Source organism: Metarhizium acridum, assembly GCF_019434415.1.
Source record: "Metarhizium acridum strain ARSEF 324 chromosome Unknown scaffold_272, whole genome shotgun sequence".
Taxonomy (NCBI): Eukaryota; Fungi; Ascomycota; class Sordariomycetes; order Hypocreales; family Clavicipitaceae; genus Metarhizium; species Metarhizium acridum.
In genome coordinates, this window is record NW_027094024.1 from 751,694 (window position 1) to 777,451 (window position 25,758).

Consider the following 25,758-nt stretch of genomic DNA (forward strand, 5'->3'; position numbering starts at 1 on the left):
ACCTCTAGCTTTGCTTCTTCATAGAGTGGCCGGGTCGCTTTGCCTTCACATTTGCACAAAAGCCTCTCCTGTAATGGGTCTGGGGGGCCATCAACTTGTATAATTAATCAGAGAGCTGGAGCCAGTTCATACCTCATCATGTGTAGTGATGCACGAGGTCGGCCCGAAAGAAGGCGCTTCCATATACTTGCTCCAAAAGGCTCAAAGTTGGCGACTTCAAATTTCAGCATTATGCAGCTTTGGTCACACCTGTCGCAAGGGCTTCCTTTGACATGTGATCTGGTACTACGTAAGCTACCTCTTGCATTTGATGCGTGTCTCACGATGCGAGTTTTTGTGTGACTGTAGCACTATCTGTCTTCTCAGTATAGACTTCTAGGTAGCACGGGGGTACGGTCGCACATTAGCTAAGCTCCGCAAAATCCTGCCAAATCAATTTTTACTACTTAAAATTTACTTAAAAAAATATAAGATAATTTTAAATACTTTTCTTAAAATCATATAATATATAATTCTTATTATAAAATTTTATAATTATTTTATTTTAATTTTTTAAAATATTTTTACTATTAAAAATTATATATTAGGGTTAGGGTTATTTTAGGGTTCTTTTTAAAAAAAACTTAAAAAACTTAAAAAATAATAAAAAATAAAATGAATTATTAGACTTATAAATATATTTAAAAATATTAAAACTTAATTTTTTATGATTTTTATAAGATTTATTTTAATAAAAAGAGTAATAACCCTAAAGTGTAAAAATGAATTTGGCGGGATTTTGCGGAGTTAATCTAATGTGCGACCGTACGGGGGAATACATGCAATCAAATACTCGAGGCAATATCATATTCATGTTACCTACCCTACACGACTGGACAGAAGCGAGGAAAATGCCAATGGGAAACAAATGTGGAAAGGGGATCCTAGATGGTCCGACAGCGCTTTGAACGGTGACGCGTCACGACACATAATGCAATCGCATCGCTGGCCCGTAAGGCTGAAACCAGCCACTCGTCACCTAATCGGGCGCAATGGCTTTGGCCTCGTATTTGCTTTTGCCCGAATCGCCCGATGGCTCCTCTTCGCATAGGCACTTGAACGAACGGCTATCTCTTCGCATGCCTTCGCAAAGTTCAAGGCCAATGAAAGCTACTGTGGAAGGCGCATCAAGCTCTTCACTCGCAATTTCACCTTAACATAGGAGTTGCCAGACTCTCAAATTTAAAAGGCTGCAAGTGAATGCCCAGAGAGACCTGAGAGCATTTACATCCATGTTGGCGCATGAAAATAGGTGGATCTCCTCCACCTCATATTCTAGAATCTCACCAAGAGAAGCATAATTGCAGAGGCAGCCCGTATGTTGTGAGCTTTCATCATGCGTACGGGACTCGTTTTCGCCACCTAGCAACTATCCCGTTGAAATGCAGTAAGAAAAGGTTTGCGGCCGGATCAATTTTCTCCTTCTGCTGCAAGCGCCAAATTCGCTTGAGAATCTTGCTTGCTGCAATAGCTGATGCTCGCAGTTAATCGTCTATTAGTGCATCTTGTGCCTGCCCAAGTAGTTTTTCCACGGAAGCAGCCCGGTACATTTTGCTGATGGTATCAACGCAAGATATTGTTGCGAAAAATGCATGACACATGGGGCAGATGTTCATCAACATGAAGGACGAGCGGGAAATTCCACATTGATATAATGCATAGAGTCACGAGTGGACGTTGCTAATAAGACAAAACTAAATTTGTTTAGTGCTTGCAAAAACTGGTGTTCCTTGATAGTAACGTGTTGTCTGCAGGGTCAAGTAGAACCTGCACTACCTGCGAGACCTTGGTACTTATATATGTATAAATATGTATATTCGCCATTATTTTGACGCCAAAGTCATCATATCGCATTTATGGCAGGCGTAAGAGACCAGCGGCTATTGGAGTCACCAACCATGTCGCATTGACGCCCTGTCTCTTCGCCACTAATTTTGACCTCGATCGACCGCAATGCAACTTCTGCCCTATGTACATGTACGGAGTTGAAGAGGCACATGATGTTCGAGTACTTTGTGAAGAGGGACTTATCCCCATTTTCATAAAATTTCATGAGCAGGGGGGAACTGAGTTCTCTGCACCGGCCATTGCTATAATTGCGAGTCCTTGGTAACTTGAATTGAAGAACATAGGTACTTATCGTGCAATGATTTTTTGTGTGTGATGGACCTTGTTGTTGTTTCTCCTCCTGCTTTTAATTTTCTAGACCAGGAATTAAATATGGATATCTTAATAAGTCTACTTTATAAGTCTACCCTCATAAGTTTATATAGATGAGTCTATCTTAATATCTGATCCCATAACATCTTACCCGACAATATCGTTTATAGCAAGAATGGATTCGCTAGTTCGACTGTAAATTGTATTAAGAATGTAGCTAGACGTAGAGGGTTTGTAGTACCTCGTTGGTATATGCCATGCTGTGCGTGAAACAGATATAATGCAAAGGTAGAGCCCATCTTCAAAAGCGATATGGCATGGCGTGATGAAAAATTCGCCAATTGCCAAGCCTTTTCAGTGGCGATTCGTACGAATGCTATTGATGATTTAGCCATTCATGCAATGAAAACTAAGAGGCTACCATTCTACTTGCTTTACTCGTGTCACACGGTCAGGCCACAATAAAGGTGTTGGGCCAATAACGGTTACACAACAACAAAGAAAGTGTCACGAGGCCCTAGGTCAGACTATAAGCGAGGGCTGCCTCAGGCCTCTAGCACACACCGACTCCTTATAGATATAAAGACCTCTGGTCCCTTAAGGCCTCTTAAAACCCAAGGACCTTTGATATCTTAAAGCCGATTTTGAAAGATTGAAAGATTGAATTGAAATCCTTATATTCCAAGACCCGTTATCCTGCCCTTGTTATTAGCCGGTTTAACATATTTCTCGATCAGTACTGCTTAATCCCCCCTTGGTCCCTTGGGCGTTTGATGATCTTAGTAGTAGGACGATTGTCCAAAGCACAAGAGAGTTATAAACCAGCCAACTTCCTCTTATTTCATGCACACCATTTAGGCACTGAATTTCTCGCATTTCTGGCACGATAGCTTCAATGAGTCATGCCGTAGCCTTCCAACAATAGAAAATATTGGGCGAGCTCATCGCCATATGCGCGATAGAGACACTCCTCCGTCTAGTCCGTCTCAGAACCGGGATCAGATAAGTTTACATCGACCCGTACAGCACCGAACCTGCGGCTTGACAATCCGCAGGAAAACCATCTGACATCGATGGGAAAAAGAAAACGTATGTCCAGTTGGGAATCCCACACAGCTGCCTCGAAAATGGGCCGAAAGCATATGTGCAAGACGTGTATTCTTCATTACCATTATGAAAATATACAAGATAGTGGTTCGCTAGTAAATACTTCGGTCAACCAGAAGAGCACTACGTTACGTAATATTGCCAGCTGAAATATCAATGGACAGGTAAAGCTTGCCGCTACGTAATTGATCAAAGAAAACTCCTATCTCACCGCGTCCGGCATGCAGATGGTAGGGTTACACAAACAGCCCCCATATTGGAATCAAGCCAACAGCTGCCCTTGTGTCAGCAACTTCATGCAGACGATAGGAAATGGGGACAAAGATCTGTCAAGAAGGATTTTTTCTAATAAATGCCGCGCTTGATGCGGCTCGTCTTGTAGCTGATGAGCGGACATTTTGACCTCAATCCTCGAACTGGTATCCCATTCAAGGCTCATAGTCGGCTAGAGCGACAGAAGCGCGGCTGATTCGCCAGCACAAGTATCATGGCAATGGAGGAGCCTCGAGAAGACATCTCCTACAATACCACCCCCGCCGTTACACGCGATGGGCGCACAAGATACACTACGATCCTCCTAGGCGCCCAGACAACCGCCCTCCTAAGCTCGGTACCGCAGACACCTGGAGCACCTGAGCAAACGACGGCCACAAACGAAGTTCCCATGCCCACTACCGGTGGAGGCGACACGGCTGTGACCGCGCTCATTGTTTTTGGCGTCGTTCTCGCCGTTGCCCTGATTCTGGCGCTACTATGGTGGTGCAGCTTGCCTCGGCGACGACGGCCCCCGAGTAGAGCTACCTCGACATCAGGCGGCGGTGCTCCCAGGAGAGTAAGAATCATTGTGGACGACTATCCACCATATCGATCATATCCAACACGTCCTCCAGCTTCCCCAAACCCTCCTGTATCGCCTCCAGGATCCATGGGTCATGAGGGGTCTGACAGGATTGGCAGAATCTATGATCCTCACTAGAACGGCTGAGATTTCTTGAGATTTGTGTGACGACAGATTTTTCTTCATGGGGTTGGGTGATCTAAGCAAGGAGGAGCAGCATTCACAGTCGCTTGAATAGTCCCACGACCTGCCTTGCTACCTTGCCTTGGTTCTGTTACCAATATAAAAAGGTGCTTGAGCTGAGCACCTTGGCACTAAATATGTTCGTTGACATCCATTGCCTTCAAGTTCCTCGTTTGGTACTGTATACATTTTTTGTATCGCGCCATTCATCACCCCATCTCATATCAACTTACCGCCACTCTCGTAATTCTGCTCTTTCAACTACGGCGTCTGGTCCCGTAGAAGCACATAGTAGTCCGAAATTCGACAATTATCTAAAACGCTTCGTCCTAAAAAGTCTACCTCTATCTTTGCACACCGTCCGGGCGGGCGGACTAAGCGTCTGGTCCGTATGCCGAGCTAGAAGTCGATGACTATAGTTCAATTGCACTAGACCATGATTCCGAGCGTCTTCTCTGCAGCGAACCAAGACGTCCAACTGTAGCCCGTGGAGTTCCCTCCTGGTCTTCTGGTGAGGTGCCACCTCGCTCTTGGCCTCGCCGATAATGCTTACGCGAAGAGTTGTGACTCTTTCGTGCTGCCTTTGAGCGTCTGTGATATGAATCGTCGCTTAAAAGCGGTGAAGGGCTGTTCCTTTGACTGTAGCCTTTGCGCTACGCGGGAGGGCATGACGGAAGCGAGGTTCTCCTATATCATTATGATTTTGATTCTGAAGCTCTAGAAACCAAGCTCTGAGCTCGTGGGTCACGGACTTTTTCGACATGGCTCTCTTGATGGGCTTCCTGATAAAGTCTTCGAACCGAGAGGGGTTCGTTCGTCCCGTTTCTAGGCCCTTGTTTTGGCTGTCTTGACGTCCCCTGACGGGCGACGGGGCAATATTGCCTGTCCAGGGAGCAGCACTGCATGCGGGCAAAGATGGCTCATGCGGTGCTTTATCTACGGAACAAGGCGATGACAGTTTTTGGTATTCTAGTTATGTCGGAATTTAATCTGTCTTGATTCCGCTGGGCTGTCAGAAGCCTCTCCGCCGCTTTCGCATACTTGGGAGTCGCTAAACATCTCCGACTTGAAGCCATCAAGTTCCAATTCGCTGTTATCTCGAGCTGATGAATTGGCTCACAGCCCCCGCTGGCCATTCCTCATAGGATTCCACGCTTCGCCGACAGCAGACTCTTAGGCAGTGCAAAGTCTTGGCCACACATAAAATAGTGAGGCAAATTTGTCTCTCATGACAACCACAGGCCGTTGACAAGAGAACAAAGATTAGGTGGACAGCCATACCACGCCGCCAAGAGTATCCCTGCCCAGCACCGGAGGGGTAATCTGATGCATGGACGGATCGAGTCGAAAAACTCTTAAGTAATCAGTAAGACATTGCCATGCAGTGTCACTACCATCAGCATCTGCTTCATATGATGTGTCAAATCCAGCCTGGCACGATGTCTAGGGGCTAGCCCAGAATAAGGGTGCCAACGACTAATGCCGACTGACCAACACCACGTTTCTCACCGGTTTGGCAGGGCATGCCGATGGGTGGTCAGCTTCGACAACATCTTCAGCCGCAGGACCACCGGGGCCGCACTTTCTGGAGATTTTTATTCATATGTTGTCGAAGGGTCCCCAGTAGAGATTTGCCTCTGTTTGTGCTCACGTTTACGCCCATTGATAAGTATATGACTTCTAAACCCTGATATGCCCTGCGAGTTCCCTACGATGGATAGGAGCTCAGGTGTCAACGATGCCAGTGAAGTCAAAGAGAAACCGATGAAATTTCTGATAGAACTAGATTTTGGTAGGCTTGCCATGGCATAGCACTCTTAGTGGAAGTTTAAATGGAGTGCTGACAGGCCATAGGCACCACCTTTTCTAGTGTAGCCTCTACACTTGTCAACGCCGGGGAGGTACGGCCCCGGTCAAGGAAGCAAGCAAAGTCCAAGCAAATCGTGACTCGACGGACAGCCTCAGAAAGAGAGTCTTTTCACGGAATGGGGAGAGGGACTTTCTGGCGATAAAGTGCCAAGGTGCGTTGCTCCATCCACGTCCTCAGCATTGACTTGGAACATCATGAGTAATTCTATTGCAGAATCCTCAGATACGAAAATGGGGACACTATTAGTTCCTGCTACTGGGGCTTCGAAGCTGAGAAAATGAGCTACCCGGAGGAGAAAATCCATGAATGCTTCAAACTCGGCCTCTGTCCAGAAATTGAGCCTTCTCCTGCCCTCGGTTCTGAAAAAGTACCCAGGTAAGACGGCTCTACGTCCACTGGACTCTGATCAATGCTAGAAACTGCTCATCAGATATCTTGGGGGTGAAATCTGCAATTGATCGGCTGTACAGCGAGTGGGAGAGATCTATGTGCCTCGAGAATAGATTATCACTACCTGCAATGTGGAGCTACGGAGCACGAGAAACAACGCGCGAATGCGCAGTAGAACCATTTCCAGGAGATCCGAGTAAGAAGGACGAGCTTTCCACGATTGCTAAGCCTGAGGGAGCGGAGCTATTTGCTCTATCCAATATGCTTGGCATCGGCTTCGAGGCTGGCGACACGTTTGTGATCTGTGATGCTAGTGGCGGGTATGTAAGTTCCTTTGAGACAGAGAAATTGGTTTCTAATAAAAGAATAAGCACTGTTGACTTGTCTTTGTAATGCAGAGTTTTGAAAATACAATGATGTTGCGTTTGATGTTTATATGATATTGAGCTCTGCAGAGCTGACTTTCGTGCTTGGTCGAGGTGCGGAAAGATATAAGCCGGCAAAGGTAACTGTGTATGAGACTGAATGTTTGTAAATTTTACTGACCAAGCCATATTGCACGGGGTGGATATGAGTTCATACATAACTATCTAGCTCTTACTTACCATATAATTACCACCTCTTAGTTATAATACTTGTCTTATGTGTTCTTATCTGTAATATAACACCAAGGTGTTGAGCTTTGTAGCCCACTCATTGACCCTTTTACGTCGATGTTGATGAAGCCATTTACATTGCTTACAACGCATCTCCACTTGCCATTTGAAACCTTCGTTCAAAACCATCCCTTATTGGTGTCGTAGCAACTACCCCATCATCGTTACACTTGGTCGTGATGTGGCATTTAATTGATCGTACTACGAACCCGTTGGCTCCCAGATGGGCTCAGCAGCATAATGGCGAATAATTACCTCCAGCGCTAGATTAGTGAACTATTACTGAAGAAGACTAGTCTTTGAAAGAAGTCGGGCGCATAAACTCATGCAATCTAATTTGTGAAAGAGGGCTCGTCTATGACAAAGTCGAGCCTTGTGATTAGCCATCCTCTCCAGTATTATTCATGTAAGAGTGGCTGTCAAGTTCCCCCCTAGCACAATCACGGTATTATAGCACGGGAGTTTTCAAAATAGCCAAGTCTCTTGCCCCGCGTCAATGTTTCCCTCCGGGCTGGCTGACATCCCAACCTCACGCCTTGGTAATCCTCGGTCCTGTGCAACTAAGCTGGTTTTACTCAAGCATGTGAACTACCATGCATATAAAACTCTCCCGTCTCCCTCGATTGTGTACGCAACCCGTACTTGAGTATCAAAATCTATTTCACAACGGTACTGTAGGAAATAAATACACACTCAAAGTAAGATAAGACCATGAATACCTTGGATGAGACATTATCTAACAGAATAAAAGAAGCTTCCATAACCATGTCCACCCAGGTCTAAATCGTGCAAAGGTTTCTGAGCAACATGACAAAAGGCAATGTCGTGGCCTCGCTCGTCGCCCCAGACGCCACATACGTGTAGCTAAACTACAGTAATGCCGACTTGAAAAACATCATGCCCTGATGCGGAACTTGGCAGAAGGACGACCAATCGGCATTCATCCAGACCTTCACGGGTGTCGCGCGGCTCTGGGACAATGAGGGGTCGAATATCAACGCAATTATTCTGAAGGAGGAGATTTCGATTTGAAAAGTGGGTGAAGATTAGGAAAAGATCTCTATATTGCTGTGTTTGAACTAGGGTCCACGCCTGCACTGCTAAATATATCTCAACTCAGATCAACGCCTGTTCATTCATCGGTGAATCACTGACACGCACGTCGATTTTGTCTGATGAAGCGAAATTTATAACACTCGCCGGAGACTCAGTCGCTTATATAGCCTGAATAAATGCACCAGAAACAATGCACAGCATGAATAGGGCACGTATAACATTATCTACCAAGTCGTCACCGATGACGGCATTAGCCCTACCGTAAGGTACAGATGCCGCTTTTCCGTTATTAACTCGCGTGATATTCTGAGGATATGAGACACAGCAGGTGTACACGGCGAAATACCACATCGAGTGCTAAACGAACGTAAAGCAGATGGGAACCCAACGGTATCTAAGAGAATTGAGGTTGCATTCTAGCGAAGCAAGAAGGTTGGATCAATCTTTTGTGAGCACCTAATGCCTATTTTATCTAAATAGACACAAGATCGGCAGTTTTAGGCCCCTCACATGTCATGCCCGTCTTTCAGTTCCCCTTCTCAAAAGCCATCTTGTTGCTAACTTCGCCCAACCCCGTTATACTAACCTCGACAACGTCACCATCATTCAAGTACTTTGGCTGATTCATTCCCATGGCCACGCCAGACGGTGTTCCAGTGAGAATAACAGTTCCGGCTTCCAGAGTTGTGCCCTGGCTGCAGAAACTGACGAGCTCCTCCACGCCAAACAGCAAGTCGCCTGTGCTCGTGTTTTGCCGCTCGGCGCCATTGACGACGGTTCGCAAATAGAAGATTCGAAGCGTTACCAACCACGCTTGGCGCAACTAGCAACGGACTCAACGGCGCGAACTTGTCAAATCCCTTGCTGAAGCACCATTGGGGCACAACGCGGCCTTGGCGGGATCTCGCTGCCAGCCACGGGCAGACACGTCATCCGAAACACAATAGCCGGCTGCGTAGTCTAGGGCAGCACCTTTGGGAATGTTTCCTGTTTTGCCAATCACAATAGCCTGCCCGAAGTGAGAATAACATTAATAGGTAAAATTGGAACAACGTACCAATTCGCCTTCATAGTCGATCGTACCGTCCTGTGCAATCTTTGGAATTGGAATATCTTCATTAAAGCCGGCGACTTGTGGCGGAAGGCCTTAAGAAAATAGATGGATAGGGAGGGGGGTTGCGCCCGCCTTCTTGAGCTAGCCATCAAACGCATCAATGCGAATCTCTAAAAAGGGTGAGGAAACTGGACGTACTGTGCTTCAGATAGTTGAGACCGATGCATCGTACAATAGGAACATCACTAGGTCCAAGAACGTCGCGTAGAGCGCGCACATGGACCTTCTCACCACGCGTCAAAGGACCTACTGGACAGGAGCCTTTGAGCTCGATGGCCAAAGGTCATTTTTAGCCAGGTGGTCGGCTAGCTGTTGGTCAGTCTCTATACATGGCTCTCCGAAGGTTTCGGTGCCTTTGTCATCCACGAAACGAATGAGACGGCTCCAGGATGTCATGGTGTTGGATTTTGCTAAAGCTGTGAAGACTGTCGATAATCCCGGACGCATTACCTTCATTAAGGTTGGTAAAGAATATCTCATGGCTCCGTCCGAAGAAAGGGTTGCATTATGTTATACATTTCATCCCGGCCGCCAAATTATTATCAGTTATTTTTTCGCACCACGTATTCAGTCATCCTTCGGCAGTTGTCCCGAAGACCGGCTTCCGCTTCTGTGTCCCCTGCCACTTCATCCGAGGTTGCGCCTCTGACCAATAATACCATGGTCCGGTCGAAACGGCGGCGACTCGGATGCACGATAGTTTGGACAGCCGTTTCGTGTGGACCAAAACTCCACCACTCAAGTCTTCTAAGCTTTGCATCTCATTCCTAGAAGGCTCTTGGTTGGGAAAGTTACCAATGAAAAGCAGAGCACATATCGCCAGGAGTATTTGGGTGAGCAAAGGGAAAGATTCAACATGCCGCAGTCGCCGTGGGACAGCCCGTGTAGACAAGCTTGCCGCTTTGGTTTCATGACCGACTTCTGAGGGTTCGTATTCGGAGTCGCTGGGTCTTAAGACCAATTCGTAATTCTAACGTGTGAATTGCATCTCGTTACTATCGCGAAAACGGAGTGGCTTAGAGGGCAAAGCTCAAGGTGAAAGATGCCGGAAATTTAAGAGATTATGCAGCAATTCAAGTACTCCTCGCTTGACAAAGCATCAACGAATCAGACTCAAGATCTATTAATGTCTCTGTGTAGCACATTGGCGGTGAGAACTGTGTGACAGCGTAAAGCAGGCCACCAGACGATGGACCCGTTGACCCATGCGAACGTGACGCCGCTGTTGCACGACTTCGGGCGGCCTCGGGGTGTTCCATGATGTTGAGGTGGCGTGTTCAGGCGCCTTCAAGACTGTGGTTTTCACGATTGGGCCAGGATGGGATTGGGATTGGCATCATTGTCGGGTTGCAAGCAGCCATGCTGTCCAGCATTGTTGTCGTGTGACGTCAATATATCTCCCGCCATGGTCACCGCTCGATTGCAAAAGATGGGCCAGCGACATAGTGCAGCAATGGCGCCATTATCTAGAGGAAGAAGACGATGAGCTACGATCCAGACAAGCGACTCGTCTCCGTGACTGCCAGGTTAGTTGCAAGTACACTGTCTTCTGTCAAGATTGATCGTCCAGACGTGGTCGTCGCACTCTACACACCTACTCGCTATGCCGTGACAATATTTTACGCCCTCTGTTTGCGTCAGGCTTGCCCTTTTTTCTTCCGCATCTTTGGACTATCGTACGACACCCTTGTGTGGGACAAACGGTGTTGCGACCTCTCACACGATGCAGGTCTTGCATTCTCCGACGTGAGACAAGACACTTGTGGCCTATGAGTTTTTCGCCGACCAAGGGATGGGGAAAGAGGTGCCAACGTGACTCCTTGCCATGGTTGTCAGCTAAATTTGAGCCCATTAATTCTGTTTGGATTCGAGACAGGGACAACACCATAACCATGTGTCGCGATGTTTGACCTCGGTAGCTCAAGCTTCTTTCGTATTGACCATTTCTCAACGAAGAAATCTGAGAGGAATTGAAAAGCGGCCTAGGGATGGTGTTATTTATGACTTTTACAAGGCAAAATTATGCCTTCTCAATAACTACTCTGCTTTACTCATCTGTCTACATCATGGGATAAAGGATGCGGCGTCTCCGTCCTCGGCCTGATGGTTATTCTCGCGGGGTCCCGACGCCTGTGCCATCGGGCGGATGACTGCCGCCTGAACAAAGCTTCCGGAGAGGTCATGAGTATGTTGCTGCTTGTGACAAGAGCTCAGTGAGCAATAGCTCAATTCATCTACTAACAGTCTTTGGTGCTGAAGGTCCTTGGTTTTCCTCAAGGCCTGGATGACCAAAGAGATCTATTCATACAAGAAGTGGTGGCAGCCTTCTGCCCTAGACCCCGTGACCGTAGCGGTAGTGCAACCGTGTGACACTTCTTCTTTGAACTCTCTTGACATTTTCATTGTTAAAATGTCGCACCTTGCCGTTTAGCCGTGTGCCTGGTTCAGTAGTCTCCCAACCTAGTTGGCGAGTCTCTGTGATATTGAAAGGCTCTTTATTTAAATGCTAGCCGGATCAAGTCGCTAAAAGACGGTCCACTACGCCGTAACAATGAGCCAAATAACTGGCGCTGGGAGTGGTCAAGCCATCAATATGTGCTAAGCCATGGAGCCCGTGGTGTTTCAATAAAAAGCTGCGCGAGAAGTCTCCTGCAAGATGGACAAAGATGTTTTATTCTTGTTGAAACATTTTTCATGGCTCCTTTACAAGCAATACCTCTTCACTGGCCATGTGATCTTTTGGATTCTTTGCCTTCACTTCACATTGACGGCAATTCTCTGCGTTGTTCTAGAAGCTGCATTTATTACGTGTCAACATATTCTGTAGCTGTGTTTTGAATTCTTTGTCTGTTTTACTCCATTACATGTTTCGCATCATACTTCGGGCCGCATTCTTGTGTGCCAGTGTGCCAGGTTGTCCATAAAGGACCCCTGCCCTACAAAATCCCCGAGCTTCTGGCCATGCACTCATCTTGTGCGACCCAAACACGAGGCAACACCCTTGCAGTAGCCCTGCCAAGTTTGAAGCTTTTTATTTGGGTATCTCACTTTGTTATGCCTCCGCGTCTAAAAAAAACCTTTCTTGACCCTGCGACAGTCTTTTACTTGGCCTGTAAAGAGCTTTCAAACAGCGAAACTTTGGTTCAAGTCTTTGCACGTTGCAGGTGTTTCTTTTCCCTTTAGACGGGTTTTGTAGCAAAGACATGCTGAAATAAGTGGAATACTAGGTATTGGACTATTTAAATAGCGAGATTCTCCTCGCCAAATAGCTAATCAGACAAGCATATCATCACAATCTTTTCTACATTTTGACTTCAAATATCACTTTATCAAACACTGACTCCTGCTATCAGCTAAGAGAAAATGAAGCTTTCTGAACAAGCGGAAAACTTGTCTAATGAGGCTTACACACAGGTAAGTGCAATACAAAAGCAAAAAACCCTGGTGCTATTTTCCCTAGAGCCGAGGAGGCACGCACCGCTATGGTGGAGATTATGCGGTGTCTGGCAGCAGCTAGAATAGCATTATTTAAGAATCTGCGCAGCGATTTCTATCTCAGCGCTAATACTTTCGGTAAAGCACATGATACATCGGGACAAAGTTCTTAGGCCCTTCGATATCGTTGTGAATGTTCCGGAGGGCCAAAATACCGACATTAAGAAAGACGTCGAAGAATTTCTGAAAGAGATGGACCTTGAGTACGACGAGGCCCCCAATTCAACCCAGACCAAGTTGGAGTGGACTTTCCTTCCCGAGAACCTCACGAAAATGCTTGGAAAGACGGGAGCTTTGAGCCAAATTTTGGAAGTAATTTCATTTATGCGTGAAAAAGGTTTCGACCGCAGAGTAGGGAAGGAAGCAGAAAACATCTTTACCAAAAAAGACTCGACCAAAAATGATGGTTAACACACTCGATGGGGCAGAGGAAGGAGGGTCGTGGTACGATGTCGAGTTAGGCAACTCACAACGGGAAGAGGTTTTTTCCCCATGAGGGTTTTTTTTCATCTCAACTTGGCTGTGGGTTGCAGGATTCATGGGATTGTTTGAAATCTAAAGTATTTCAATAAATCAGTTGCAAAAATCATTCGTGAACTATTTTTTACATTGTGGCAACGTAGAACTGAGAGATATAACAAGTCTTCATAATATACTAAAATTGACGTATAAGAGCTGTATATGTAGGTCTCGTGACAATAGACCTCATTTTACAGCCATTTAATTCTACTCAACACATTTTCCCACGCCGTACAACTACTCAAATGCCGTTTAGTGGACTTTTCCCCAATATTTACTTGATTACGGTTTAACATATGTTAGAAGTATCCAGTTACCACTTAAGAATCATTTCGATGCTGGCTTATAATATTTATTATTACGGAAACTTGGGTTATAGTGTGGTAGTATGACATACAACTTTACAAGACCATTATTGTGATAAGGCTAGGGTAACTAGGCTTGGAATGCAACACTTCAATTTAATCTGTAAGAATCTGTTTTGAGGTATCAAAGGTCATTGGACTTCCCAGGGCCACGAAGGACCAAGAGACCCCATAATACAATAAGTCGGTGTGCGTTGTTGGCCTAACGCTTTTGTGGCTCAACCGTCGGAGAACCGTGTACAGTCCATTGTGTGGTCTGGCTGTGTGGGCCAACAAGGTCATTCTTTATTCCAGTTACAAGTACTTCTTCTACGACATGAAGCAATAATACAGCGGAATGAAATGAAAACGTAATGACTGCACTCTTTAGTCTGTGGCATTAGTTGCCTCAAGAGGCTGAAGGTGCAACGCCCCTATTGTGCATCTACCAAGACAGGCAGCGCTCCAGGGTACATTTCTAGCATCTGTTTCTCCTTGACCGGCTCAATATCCCACCCTTCCTCCTCCTCTTCACCCTCCTCCTCGCCGTAGCTGTACTGGCCGCCGCGAATATCCTTGTATCCAAGTTTCCCGTCTCTCTTGGGCGCAATCTCGATCGCGCGATACGCAAAAATAACCTTGGATGGGATGGACCATGGGAAACCTCCCTGGCTACTCTCTGTTGCAACGACAGTTGGGGAACAATTGAGCCGGGGCCTCTCATCGCCAGTGCATCAGAGCCGATTTTGCAAACCGGACCGCAGGAACCGGCGTCGGCAGTGGACATGCTGAAGCCTTCAGCAATCTTGGGCCCTGTGATCATGTACACTTTCTTACTCCCGGTGAAACTGTCGGCAATGAAGTTCTGGACACGTAGCGAGGCGGTGATGCTATCTGTTACATATTGCTCATTGGCTTCGAACTCATATGTCTCCATGGCGGCGCAGTTATAGGTGGCAGTCTTGTCTTTCGCAAACGTATACAGAACTTTGCTCGACACGAGTGTGTGAGAAAGCGCTCCAGAGATTCCTGCCGAGCCAGAGATGCCTTTCTTGACCACCTCTTGGAACTTTGGCACACGGCTTGCGCTGGTTGAGCTCGGTGGGATGGCAACGACATCATGCTGGTTAAGGGGGTTGGTCAACTTGCCGAAACGTGTAAAGATGCTAGCCGGTCTCCCCGAAGTGGTGCTCTCTGGGTCGGTATCAAACGTGGGAGCGCGGAAGTAATATCGACTGGCTGATTGAGGCATGATTCCGGATTGTAGAAGCGCGGTTATACTTGTGACGATTAGGTTGCGTCATAGTCGTTCTTGTGAAACATCCTTGCGTAATTAAAGTCGTCCAGTATAGTGAATTTCTTAAGATGAGGCAAACGAAACCGTAGGGCGTTTGTAAGCCCAAGCCCGAGATTCGGGCAGCAATGTAACAACACAAATCGATCCACGTGTCATGCAGCGGATGCATTTACGGCTACAGCATCCATAACCAAATGTGGCCGTCAGCGCGGCACATGCATGGCACAGTGAGGCGGACAACAAGTCTTGTAATAAAGAGCACTCGCTTTAAATCTCCAAGGACGGTGTTTGATTAGAGTTTAAATATGGCAAAAGTACATTGGAACACTGTCACTGCATCGATTGCGACGTGCTCTCTTCTAACCGGATGAATAGTATCTATTTATCGTAAAGCTGCCTTAATTTCCCCCTGAATCCAGCCTTCATCATTCTTTCTATGGAAGAGCACCCACGGGCGTATCCAGTGATAGCCGTGCTTCCATTTATCGTCCCCAAGTCTCCAGAATAGACTCTCATCAAATCAACTCGTTTGAGCCGCCTCCACTGAGTCTCGTCTAAAAATCCTCGAGCATAATGAAGCAGCAGCGCTGCAACACCCGCTGCAACAGAAGTAGCACACGATGTGCCACTCATTAACTTGGAGCCATCAGAGTGTTGGGATTTCTTTGGCCATGCTGATTTGACGTGTTCTCCAAGCAGCAATATGCGTTGGTAGTCATAGGGTCCAGGGGTAAAAGTTGAAGGTGTTCCATGTCCGTGTCCTGAGTGGACGCAAATTACTTCCGAAGCACCAGCTGGCCAGGCAACACCAGTTTTTGCCGTCGTTTGATGCCGCAGCGAACATGGTGACGCCACGGCTTGCTGCATGCCGGATTGAATGGAAGAGATTCTTCTTTGTCTGGTGATGTTTGTTCGTCTTCGAATCCGAATGCCATGGCGATGATGTCCACTTCCCAGATGTCTACAGCATGTCGAATTGCCTGCAAGATGTCACTGTTAGCCCTTCCATAGTCTGTTGCCAGTGTGGACTTGGGGCAGGGTTGAAAAATACACTGGCTACGTTCTGCGGCTCACATCTCAAATCAGGCTTTGCCTTTTGGAAAACCTTTGCGACGTGGATCTGAGCTTGCGGCGCTGTGCGCGAGAGCAAAGTCGCAAGATGTGTGCCATGACCGACTTCGTCCTTCACACTTTCGTCGTCTTTGTCGATCCAGCTCCTATATAACTACGAGGTCGCGCCGTCTGTTGTATATGTCTGCTTGGTCCGCTGACAAGTCCAAACCGGTGTCTAGAATTGCAACTTTTACTCTCCTCTTGCATGGGTTTGGGACATAATATAAGTAAATATAAATTCTCCGCCATGGTGCACCAAACGTCAATCCACTCCTATCCTCTTGCCGTGAGAATATAATCCCCAGCCACTCTCGCAAACGCTTGGCAATCTGCGGCGCATTCGAAGCACTGAAGCCATTTACCAAGCCTCTCTCTCGGCATCTCAACCATGGCGGAAGCCCCCTGCGGACATGCCACTCAACTCGTCATCCTGGCCGTGCGGTGCCAAAAGACACTCAAAGACCTTCTTTCAAATTGCGAACAAAACGGCCTTGGGCATCAAGAGACTAATTTCCTGTCTGACCAGTCCGCTAGATTTAACTCATAGTGTTTCAAGATAGGCATTTTTAAGTCAGGCCAACGTTCTCTGGACTATCGTCTTAAGGATCTGCCCGAGAGAAGAAGAATAATAGCAGGACTACTCGAGGTGTTGATTCTGTGTTTGCAAAGTGAGTGAAGCCCGAGTAAAGGAGAAAGTTCAAATGAATCGTGTCAAGCTAATGCGGTCCACCGAACCAGAGTTGCCGGAACCAGAGATTATTGATGAGCACGCTACAAGCGAGGTTTAAAGCTAACAGAAATGCGATGATCAAGTTTCCGACAGCTCTGAATAGTCTCGAGATGCGCTTTCTATTTCACACGGTCGTGACACACATCTCCAGCTAAACGGGAAATAGACACGCGTAGAGAGTAATATTCCATACGCAGGCTCGATTGATTGAGTTGGATGGCAAGAATAATAGACAGACAAGGATTGAATGATTTAAGAACAAGCCGGGTCAGAACCAAGTTTACGAGTTACTTAGGAGAATTGCCCGGGAAAAGGTCGAGCATCAGTTCACACAGTCGCCTCTCTGGATGAAAGAAAGAATTGCCGAATCATTCGCTAGGAGAAGAATACGCTTTGAATATTTGAAGCATCATCAAGAGAAGCTTCCTTGTGGTCGTAATCATGAACCTCAGTATAAGGGATCTTTCTACTCTTCACCCCAACCACAGAACGATCCCGCGGGGACAACATCGACCCCGTTTCGTGAAAAGGATACCCAAGTAACAAAACCGACAACCAGATTGAAACGCCCCGTGCCGGGGACCATAGTGTCATACTCTCAGCAACTGAAAATACTTCCTTCGATACGATTTCGCCGTCGCCGACGCCGGTTTTTCCATCGGCAGAAAGCGTTGCTTCCGTCACGATGAGGCACGGTGGCTTTCCGTGCCGGCCAAAGCTTCAGGGATCAGACATCTTTACGTGCCCCTACTGTTTTCTTGTGTTTCCTTTAACAGCAGCAGAAGGAACATCCTGGAGGTAAGCGCTGTTCAACCTGGATGAATCACCAGATGTCTGAAAGACTAGTGCTGACGTGATCACAGCCAGCATGTCATGAGGGACTTTGAGCCTTATTTTTGCGTTTTCGAGGACTGCTCGGAACCCTTTGAAGTGCACAATAGAGTTGAGGGACTTCTAAACCATATACATGACTCACACGTTTCTGCACGTTATTATTTCAAGATGCCGGACGGGTCCGACCGAGAATTCGAAAACAGACAACTATTTGAACAGTTTCTTCAAGAGAAGCTACACATACCAAGATTAGAGTGGAACTCGTTGGCAGAGCTTGGCCGGGGAAAAAAGCCTTTTCTTTTTGAAACTTGCCATTTTTGCGGCGGTTATCCAGACGTAGTCAGGAACTGCGTCCCCGACCCAACTACACCCAGTGCCCAGGCTGAAATGGAGAAGCATATCAAGCAATATATGCAAGAGATTGCTCTATACTTGCCTCCCATTAGTGACGACGTGGCTGATGATGCACCTAAGGAGGACAGTATCAGCGATAATGCTGTTGGTACACAGAGTTCTAGTTTGGATAAACTGAGTGCTGTTACTTGGTGCACGCAGTCACAGCAAGAGCTCCGCGATTCTCAGGTCCAAATGGAGCCCACAAATACAGTTGACGAACAATTACAGTCTAACTCTAGGATTGAGGCTCGACATGATGATTCCGTCAAGAAGAATCATGGAATCAAGCGGTCCAAAGAGAACAAGGACGGCGACAAACCAGCCCAGAAACTCCTTGCTTGGAGCGAATGGTCAAAGTGGGCTTTTGATAAGGAGCAGCGACTAGCGCACTGGGTGGGACAGGACCAAGAAGGTAAACGCGGCAAATCCAGCTTGCATACTCTCAGATTGCTACTAATAGGGAATATAGACTATGACTGCAACTACGAACCCACGAGGCAAAATATACCCGAAACGCCTCGGTATCCAGAGGAGGATGATAAACTGGCTGATAGGCCCATGGATACCTTTGCCACCTCAAGTCATGAAGCAATTTCAAACCTTGACAACTCTGACGAAAATCATTTGCGCAGCACGCACAAAGACAAATCAGCAGAGTCTTTGGCCCTGGGGAAAGGAAAGAGCAAAACTGGTATGGATTACGAGAGCCCAGCCCAAGTAAAACATGAAAAGTCTGCCTTATCGGTATTACAAACAACACAGAAAACACCACATAGTGATCCGCAATACCTTTGTAATTCACCAACGCGACCACCTTCACTAACAAATTATCTAGCCCTGGAATCCACCCCCTCGGCTCACCCTAGCCAAAGAGCAACCCTTCGAGACAATGACAGCCAAATGCTGTCGCGTAGAAGTGTTCCAAAGACAGCCAGTTTGGACCAAAATAAACTGAGCTCATCAAGCGCAACTGAATCTGCCTTCCTTCATGATGATTCACATCAACAGGCCAATGCCGGTGATGATACCGTGCGCGATTTTGCGGATTCGATGGACGAGCCGGAGGAAGACTTGGATCCTCGCAAGAGACTCTAGCTTGTATAATTTTTCCCAGGGCTGCCCATTTGTTTCTTCTTAGGCTACAGGATCATCATGCGAGCGAGTTCCAACCAGGTGAAGTATGCTGAGGCTCTGCTACCCGGAGAACCGTCGAGATCGCTAATATGCTGCTAAAAGATCCTGAAAGTATACTTGGCGTGGCCTGCACGCCATGAATTAGGACGATCCGAGACTTCAGGAGTGTACACGCTGTATCGGCATGGTGCAGCATGTCAAGGGAGTTACCGAGCTGGGGTATGTAGAAGAGGCACACAGTGAGGCTTTTCTTGGACCCAGAGGGCTGATGCGGCCGTACGTTTGAACAAAATTTGTATTATCAAGTTTTTCTTTTTTTATGATTTGTTCAAATGGTCATGCAAGCAGGACATCAGGAAAGGCCCGGTAGAAGTACGTATATAACACATGCGCCTGGCCGTACCCGAGCCAGAGAACCGTAATATACCGCGTCATACAATATGAGTAAATAGAACCCATATACACAGATTGGGTGTGTATTCATGCCAGGTGGTGGACGATTGATCCAACAAATACTCGTCGTTCTACTTTCCAGCAACAGCTAAATGCAACTCTCTGCAGGGTGAGTTGAAACGAGCTAGGTTTGGAAACAACCATGTCAACAATGAGACTCTCATACTTCTATAGAGTCGTAGTTTGTTACAATGACTAGTAATACTCGAGCGATTCTGTATTGAATTCCTGTGTAATGATGGCAAAGAATTCCGTACTACAATGGCAAAGACATAGGAAGGCATCTACCAGCAGTACACCAAAGAAAGATTTCGAGACGTGTTGTGAACCGACCACGGCATTGCGCTATGCTGCAAAAAACTCGCCGGCACCGTTACGGCCCAGTCAGCGGTGAGCGTTGGAGCCTGGAAGCCCAAGGGCTCAGCCAGGTCTCGAACCCTTGTGTAACTATCGTCAGGTTCAAGGGCCGGTCCGTGCCGCAATGTTACGTGGCTTCCGTGTAGAACTTTATGCATGTAGACCATCAAGGACACGGTATTACTAAGGTAGGCGTAGGATTGATCCATCGTTGTGCGTCTCGGACAAAGGAGTCGACTCCATCGAACCCTTGGCCCAAATCCTTCGGTCTGAGCTTTGGGCCGATTTCTCCTGGATTTGACGCGGAGCTTCCATCAGGAACATTCTAGCCCTCGTTGCCAAGGCAGTACCGCTTGTTATCATTGGCCGCGACGTCTTGGTGTGCTGGATGACAACTCATGTCACCTACTCAACGTAGCCAAACTTTGGCCTCCATGGACTTTTCTTACGAAGTACTGGATAAGGGTTTTACAGTGTCAATGCAGTATGCAATCAGTGAAACTGAAATTTGTCACGCAAATCCAAGCATAAGTAGCAGCTGGGATCTGGCCTTATTTCAAGTTGTGCACAATGTCGATAACCGCTGAAGCAACTGACTTGCTCAACGCCTCCTCTTTTCGTCTTTATTCGAAACAGAACTGGGTTTCATACCAAGATATTCACAATGCTCCACTTGAGCTCGTTCGTCACGGCAGCACTGCTGTTGACGACAACCTCCGCCGCCGGTACGCCGAAACGTGGCCTGGCTGCCAATGACGGCATTCCCATCAAGAACTTTGGGGGAACTTTTCAAGGCCACAAGTCCCACATTAACTGGCAATACAACTGGGATAGCACAACGAGCCAGAAACAAGTCTTTGCCGAGTTTGTCCCCATGCTCTGGGGCACCCAGAGCTATCACACGCAGCAATGGCGCAACAACACTCGCTATTGGATGCAGCGAGGAACGAAGCATTTGCTTGGTTTCAACGAGCCCGACCGTCCAGACCAGGCAAACCTATCCCCTGGTGCGGCAGTAGCGGCCTGGAAAACATACATGGAGCCGTTTGCAGGTCAAGTAAAGCTTGGTGCACCAGCAGTCTCTAATGGCGGTTACGGCTGGCTGAGCAAGTTTCTCAACCAGTGCAAAGGCTGCCATATAGACTTCATCCCTGTTCACTGGTATAATGACCATACTCTGGAATTCAACTTGGAGAACTGGGTTAAGAAGATCTGTCAGTTGGGCAAGGGTCGTCAAGTTTGGATCACTGATGTAAGCCGGCCGGAACTTATAATTGGCACGGGCAGACGGGTTGCTGACGCTAGGTGTAGTTTCAAGGATTTGGCTCTCCCGCTCAGCAGGGCGATTTCTTGAAGAAAGCCATGCCGTTTTTGGATAAAAATGCCTGCGTTGCACGGTACGCGTACTTTGGCACCGCGAAGAACTCGCAGGTTCTTCTTCAGAATCGTGGGCCAGCCCTTTCGCCCCTAGGAATTCTGTATGCCTTCAGCCCTTACGGGTCTGGGACCGTTTAAGGAAACAAGTGTGGCTTCCGCTGGACCGGCAGGGGCTATTGGAAGACGGATCGATTATGGATGCTCGCGTCTCTGGGCATACTATGTGTGCTGTGGGACTGGATGTTGCTATGGGCTATGTTTTTCATGGTCTGTCCGGTTGCATATACTTTCACTTTAAAAGCCACGGGTAGAGTGTAAAAACGGGTACCCGTGGGCACTCGTAGGTATTTAAGTTCTTCTTAGGTTATTTATAGGCTATCTATTTTATTATATAAGTAATTTAAGTATACTATAAGTAATTTAATATAAAGATAAGTACTTTATAAATACTTATAAACGTATAATAATATAATATAATAATATAAATTAATTTTTTTAAATTAATTATAATAATTAATTATAATAATTAACGTTAACTCTTTAATATTTAATTATATTTATAATAAGTCTTAAGTTTAAAGTATAAAGTAAATTATATACGTTTTAATTAAGTATTTAAAAACACTTAATATTCTTAATAAATAATTATAAGTATCTTATTTTCCCTTATAAATTTATTTAAGTCTTTTTTTCTTACCTATACCTACCTAAAGCTTACGGGTAAGTAACCCACACGAGTACCCGTGGACCTTTTACACCCTAGCTACGGGTGTTTGCTATAAATACGATTCATGTTACTACTTGACAATCTCATGTCCCAGAGTACCGTGACTACTCGAGCAACATTGCCATGTCCAGAATACTACAGCAGCTCTCATTTTAGCTCAAGGAACATTAATCATAAAACTGCACATGGCGGTAGCAGGAGATCAAGGCAGCAGGCGACCATGGGCACGAGGACTCCCCATTCGTGACCGCTTTTAGACCACATGCAGAACAGACACTAGACCCGTTGTGGCTACCTGCAGCAGATCATCGATCCATGTCTCGAGCCGATCCTTCATCCTTCTCCTCCCAGGCACGGCCATGTTTCTGCTTTGCATGAGACTCTTGTGTCAAATGTCAGCTGTGTAACAATTTAGTAAGCCCGGTGCCCTTATATTTGGTAATATCTGGAAGCAAGGAACTCTACCGTCGACCACCGTCACATGGCCAACAAAGTGACGATGCTGTTCCTCGCGCTTCTTGGCGTTATCAACACCAACCCTGTCGCGGCCCTTTCGGCCACGTCCAACCCATACACAGGAGGCGACACATCGGGCTGTGGAAAGATACACACTGCTCAAGTCATCGGCCTTCCCATCTATCGCGGAATACAGTCCAGTGGCGTGCATCGCAGCTACAGTGTGCATCTCCCTTACAGCTATGATAAAAACCATGAATACCCTACGATTCTGGGCTTCCACGGCTCGAGCAGCATCGGGCTGTTCTTTCAGGCCGATACCAAGCTCGACGAGGCTCGATTTACCCGCGACAAGGTCATGGTCTATCCCAACGGACTAGGCGGTGCTTGGGCCGGAGCCAACTACTCCGAGGCCACTGTCGGCCAAGACTTGCAATTCGTGTGGGATCTTCTTGCCGACTTGCGTCAGAACTTTTGCATCGACAGCGCTCGCATCTACGCGACAGGCTTGTCCATCGGCGGCGGCTTCGTGGATACCATTGCCTGCAACAGCACCGTTGGAGGCGAGTTTGCTGCCATGGCCCCGGCCTCCGGATCCTTTTATACCAATAACGATGCAAACCATCACCTCTGCGAGCCCGCACGCGTGCCAATGCCGATTTTAGAGTTCCACGGAGGAGCTGACGTGGATGTCAAGTATGGTGGCGGGCAAGGTGAAGGTGGCATTGAGCCTGCAATCCCGCATTGGTACGCGCATTAACTTGGCAGATTCATGACAAGAACAAATACTAATGGTAAGGCATTTGAAGGCTCGGCTGGTGGGCAGCCCGGAACAAATGCGACACGCCTCATCATCGGGAGGATCTGTTTGACGGTGACGTACACCATCTTAGCTGGACATGCGAGGGACAAAATGGGGTAGTGCAACACTACAAGACCGATGATCAAAGTATAACTCCATCTTGCTCTTTGATATTTGGGGCTACGTTGGGAAGCATGCTAACATTATGTGCGGGCAGAGCATGACTGGCCATCGACGGAGCCAAACTTTTCACAACTAGCCGCTGGTGATAAGCCAACGCATTTACAAGCCAGTGCGATTATTCAGGATTTCTTTATGAGGTTCACACGTCCTGAAACTTGAACCATGGCCCGAGGAAGCATAAACAACATGGTTGGTATTTGCGGGTATTGTTGCTATAAATGTGTAGCAGAGAAGTTGACTACGCATATTAATCAATGTTGAAAGATAGATGCTCTTCATCCTCTGTATCCCTTGTCACTGTTGCGAAAATGCCCAATTCTTAAAATATTTTAAAACGATACCAATTCGTGCTATATTCCAGTTCTAATTTTTACAGTAGTATAACTCAGTATAGCTATTTAGAAACATTGATACTTATACAATAAAGCCAAATGTTGCGCCTTTAGCCGGTAAACTCGGCGACAATTGACGGCCAAGACCGGTCTGCGTCTTTTCACACCCCAGAGACTAAATGCGAACTGAAGCTACTCATGGCAATGAGAGACAAAGGCGTGTAAACTATTCAGCACTTGAGGTACCCAGCCGTGAACGTCGGCCTAATTATTTCACCACATTCGCTGTGAGAAAAACACCCTTATGGTTAGAAGGGAACATGAGCACATGAGAGAGTTTTTGGCATGAAGGTGACTTGACCTCGAGGAATCACAATGTAAAGTAGTGGCACGAGCGAGGGACAAAACGGGACACTATCAAGGATTAGTGCAGCAAGGCCGCCGCGTGAGTTGTCAATGGCCGCGACCAGAAAAGACATCAAGCAATTCATCATAGTACTGAACATTTCATCTCAGCATTTGCATTCTTGAACTAACGCCTGCCGCAGTGGGGGGAAATACAATCGCTTACATCACAATTTCCTTCCTTTAGCAACACACGTAGAACATCTTAAAGCCTTAGTGCAACGTGCTTGAAGAACAAACGCTAGACTTTAGCGATGAGCTTCGTTTGTAAATGCGTATACTAACACTAACCACTGCGGTATGCAGGATATTGAGCTATTATTCAACAAACTACAGCTGGTAACATCTCGGAGTTGACTAATTAAAACGACATTGACTTGGACCATGTGAAGCCCAAACCACTGCTTCGTGTACCTCATACTACTTGTTTCCAATCATTCAAGGCTAGCCTTGGCACTCGTTTCTGCCGTCTAATTGACCTCTAACGGCACCAGGAACAGCCAAGCTAGAATGAACGTCTGTGAAAAATGCAGACGGGTTTCTCTCAATCTGCTCAACATGAAATCCTTCGCCCGTATCCTTGCCGTCCACCCTTACGCCAGTGAGGAACGGCCCTCTCAGGCAGCCAATGCTAGTTCGACGACCACCTTCAGGGCCTTGTGGATTTGGGAATGCAATACTACGTGGCCATTCAATCATTAGCAAATCGCTGGCAGTTGCACGAAGCTGAGTCTTACCGTGGTGGTCCAGGCTTTCCTACTGGTGCTTCGTGAATGTGAGTAGCCGTCAGAGCGGGCGACTGATATTCACCGCGGAAGCCATCCAAGGTGAGATTGTAGCAAATGATGTTTTCATAACTGTTGATGCCATATTGAAATAGCCCAGACGCACCGGCTACTCCGCCGGTAGGGTTGTTGTTGGCGTCGACAACAGCCCTTGGGTCAACCTTGACGCTGTACGTCGAGGTGAATTGGAATGGCCCTGTTGGAGTCTTTTGCTTCCCAATATCAAGTTTCAAAAGGGGACTTGCCGCAACAATGGCGATGTAGCCCATAAAGAACGCTAATGTCTTCATGTTTGTTGGATGAGTGGGGAAATGAGATGGAATGATGATGAGCTGAAGTACTTTCCCTAATGACAAGAGTAGGCCCGGATTATATATTTCCAATTTACCAAGCCACAAGACTTTGGAGCTACTTGAATACGAGGTCGACGCCTGGTAGTTCACGCTAATTTCAATGTCGCCAAGCCGGGGAACCTTGCCTGGGTGTAAGGATTCCCTGAAGGTCTGTACACAGCCTTATTTTTTCGTCTAAATTAGAATCGAGATGCATTGATTCGCAAGTTTGGTAGTCACTTGTGACGGCTCCCGAGCCAAATAGGGCAATTGC

The 25,758-nt window shown here is 46.9% G+C and overlaps 7 protein-coding genes across 7 annotated transcripts; 5 read left to right on the forward strand and 2 right to left on the reverse strand.

Annotated features, from left to right (window-relative positions):
- Positions 1–3,793: 3,793 nt before the first annotated feature.
- On the forward strand, positions 3,794–4,282 carry J3458_012965 (uncharacterized protein; the record flags this gene model as incomplete). The annotated part of the gene is made up of 1 exon (XM_007810314.2): positions 3,794–4,282. One exon carries the CDS (start codon positions 3,794–3,796, stop codon positions 4,280–4,282), a length of 489 nt encoding a protein of 162 aa, XP_007808505.2.
- Positions 4,283–12,995: 8,713 nt separating this feature from the next.
- Positions 12,996–13,319, forward strand: J3458_012966 (uncharacterized protein; the record flags this gene model as incomplete). The annotated part of the gene is made up of 1 exon (XM_066120222.1): positions 12,996–13,319. The coding sequence occupies one exon, from the start codon at positions 12,996–12,998 to the stop codon at positions 13,317–13,319; it is 324 nt and encodes a 107-aa protein (XP_065974859.1).
- Positions 13,320–14,205: 886 nt separating this feature from the next.
- On the reverse strand, positions 14,206–15,023 carry J3458_012967 (uncharacterized protein; the record flags this gene model as incomplete). The annotated part of the gene is made up of 2 exons (XM_066120223.1): positions 14,206–14,450; positions 14,531–15,023. The coding sequence occupies 2 exons, from the start codon at positions 15,021–15,023 to the stop codon at positions 14,206–14,208; spliced, it is 738 nt and encodes a 245-aa protein (XP_065974860.1).
- A 2,890-nt stretch (positions 15,024–17,913) lies between these two features.
- Positions 17,914–19,730, forward strand: J3458_012968 (uncharacterized protein; the record flags this gene model as incomplete). Its single annotated transcript, XM_066120224.1, has 3 exons — positions 17,914–18,916; positions 18,977–19,319; positions 19,378–19,730. The coding sequence occupies 2 exons, from the start codon at positions 17,914–17,916 to the stop codon at positions 19,234–19,236; spliced, it is 1,263 nt and encodes a 420-aa protein (XP_065974861.1). The 3' UTR covers positions 19,237–19,319; positions 19,378–19,730.
- A 1,019-nt stretch (positions 19,731–20,749) lies between these two features.
- On the forward strand, positions 20,750–21,600 carry J3458_012969 (uncharacterized protein; the record flags this gene model as incomplete). Its single annotated transcript, XM_007810309.2, has 2 exons — positions 20,750–21,337; positions 21,397–21,600. 2 exons carry the CDS (start codon positions 20,750–20,752, stop codon positions 21,598–21,600), a joined length of 792 nt encoding a protein of 263 aa, XP_007808500.2.
- Positions 21,601–22,670: 1,070 nt separating this feature from the next.
- Positions 22,671–23,405, forward strand: J3458_012970 (uncharacterized protein; the record flags this gene model as incomplete). The annotated part of the gene is made up of 1 exon (XM_007810308.2): positions 22,671–23,405. The coding sequence occupies one exon, from the start codon at positions 22,671–22,673 to the stop codon at positions 23,403–23,405; it is 735 nt and encodes a 244-aa protein (XP_007808499.2).
- A 1,406-nt stretch (positions 23,406–24,811) lies between these two features.
- J3458_012971 (uncharacterized protein) lies at positions 24,812–25,442 on the reverse strand (the record flags this gene model as incomplete). The annotated part of the gene is made up of 2 exons (XM_007810307.2): positions 24,812–25,046; positions 25,105–25,442. The coding sequence occupies 2 exons, from the start codon at positions 25,440–25,442 to the stop codon at positions 24,812–24,814; spliced, it is 573 nt and encodes a 190-aa protein (XP_007808498.2).
- Positions 25,443–25,758: the final 316 nt, after the last annotated feature.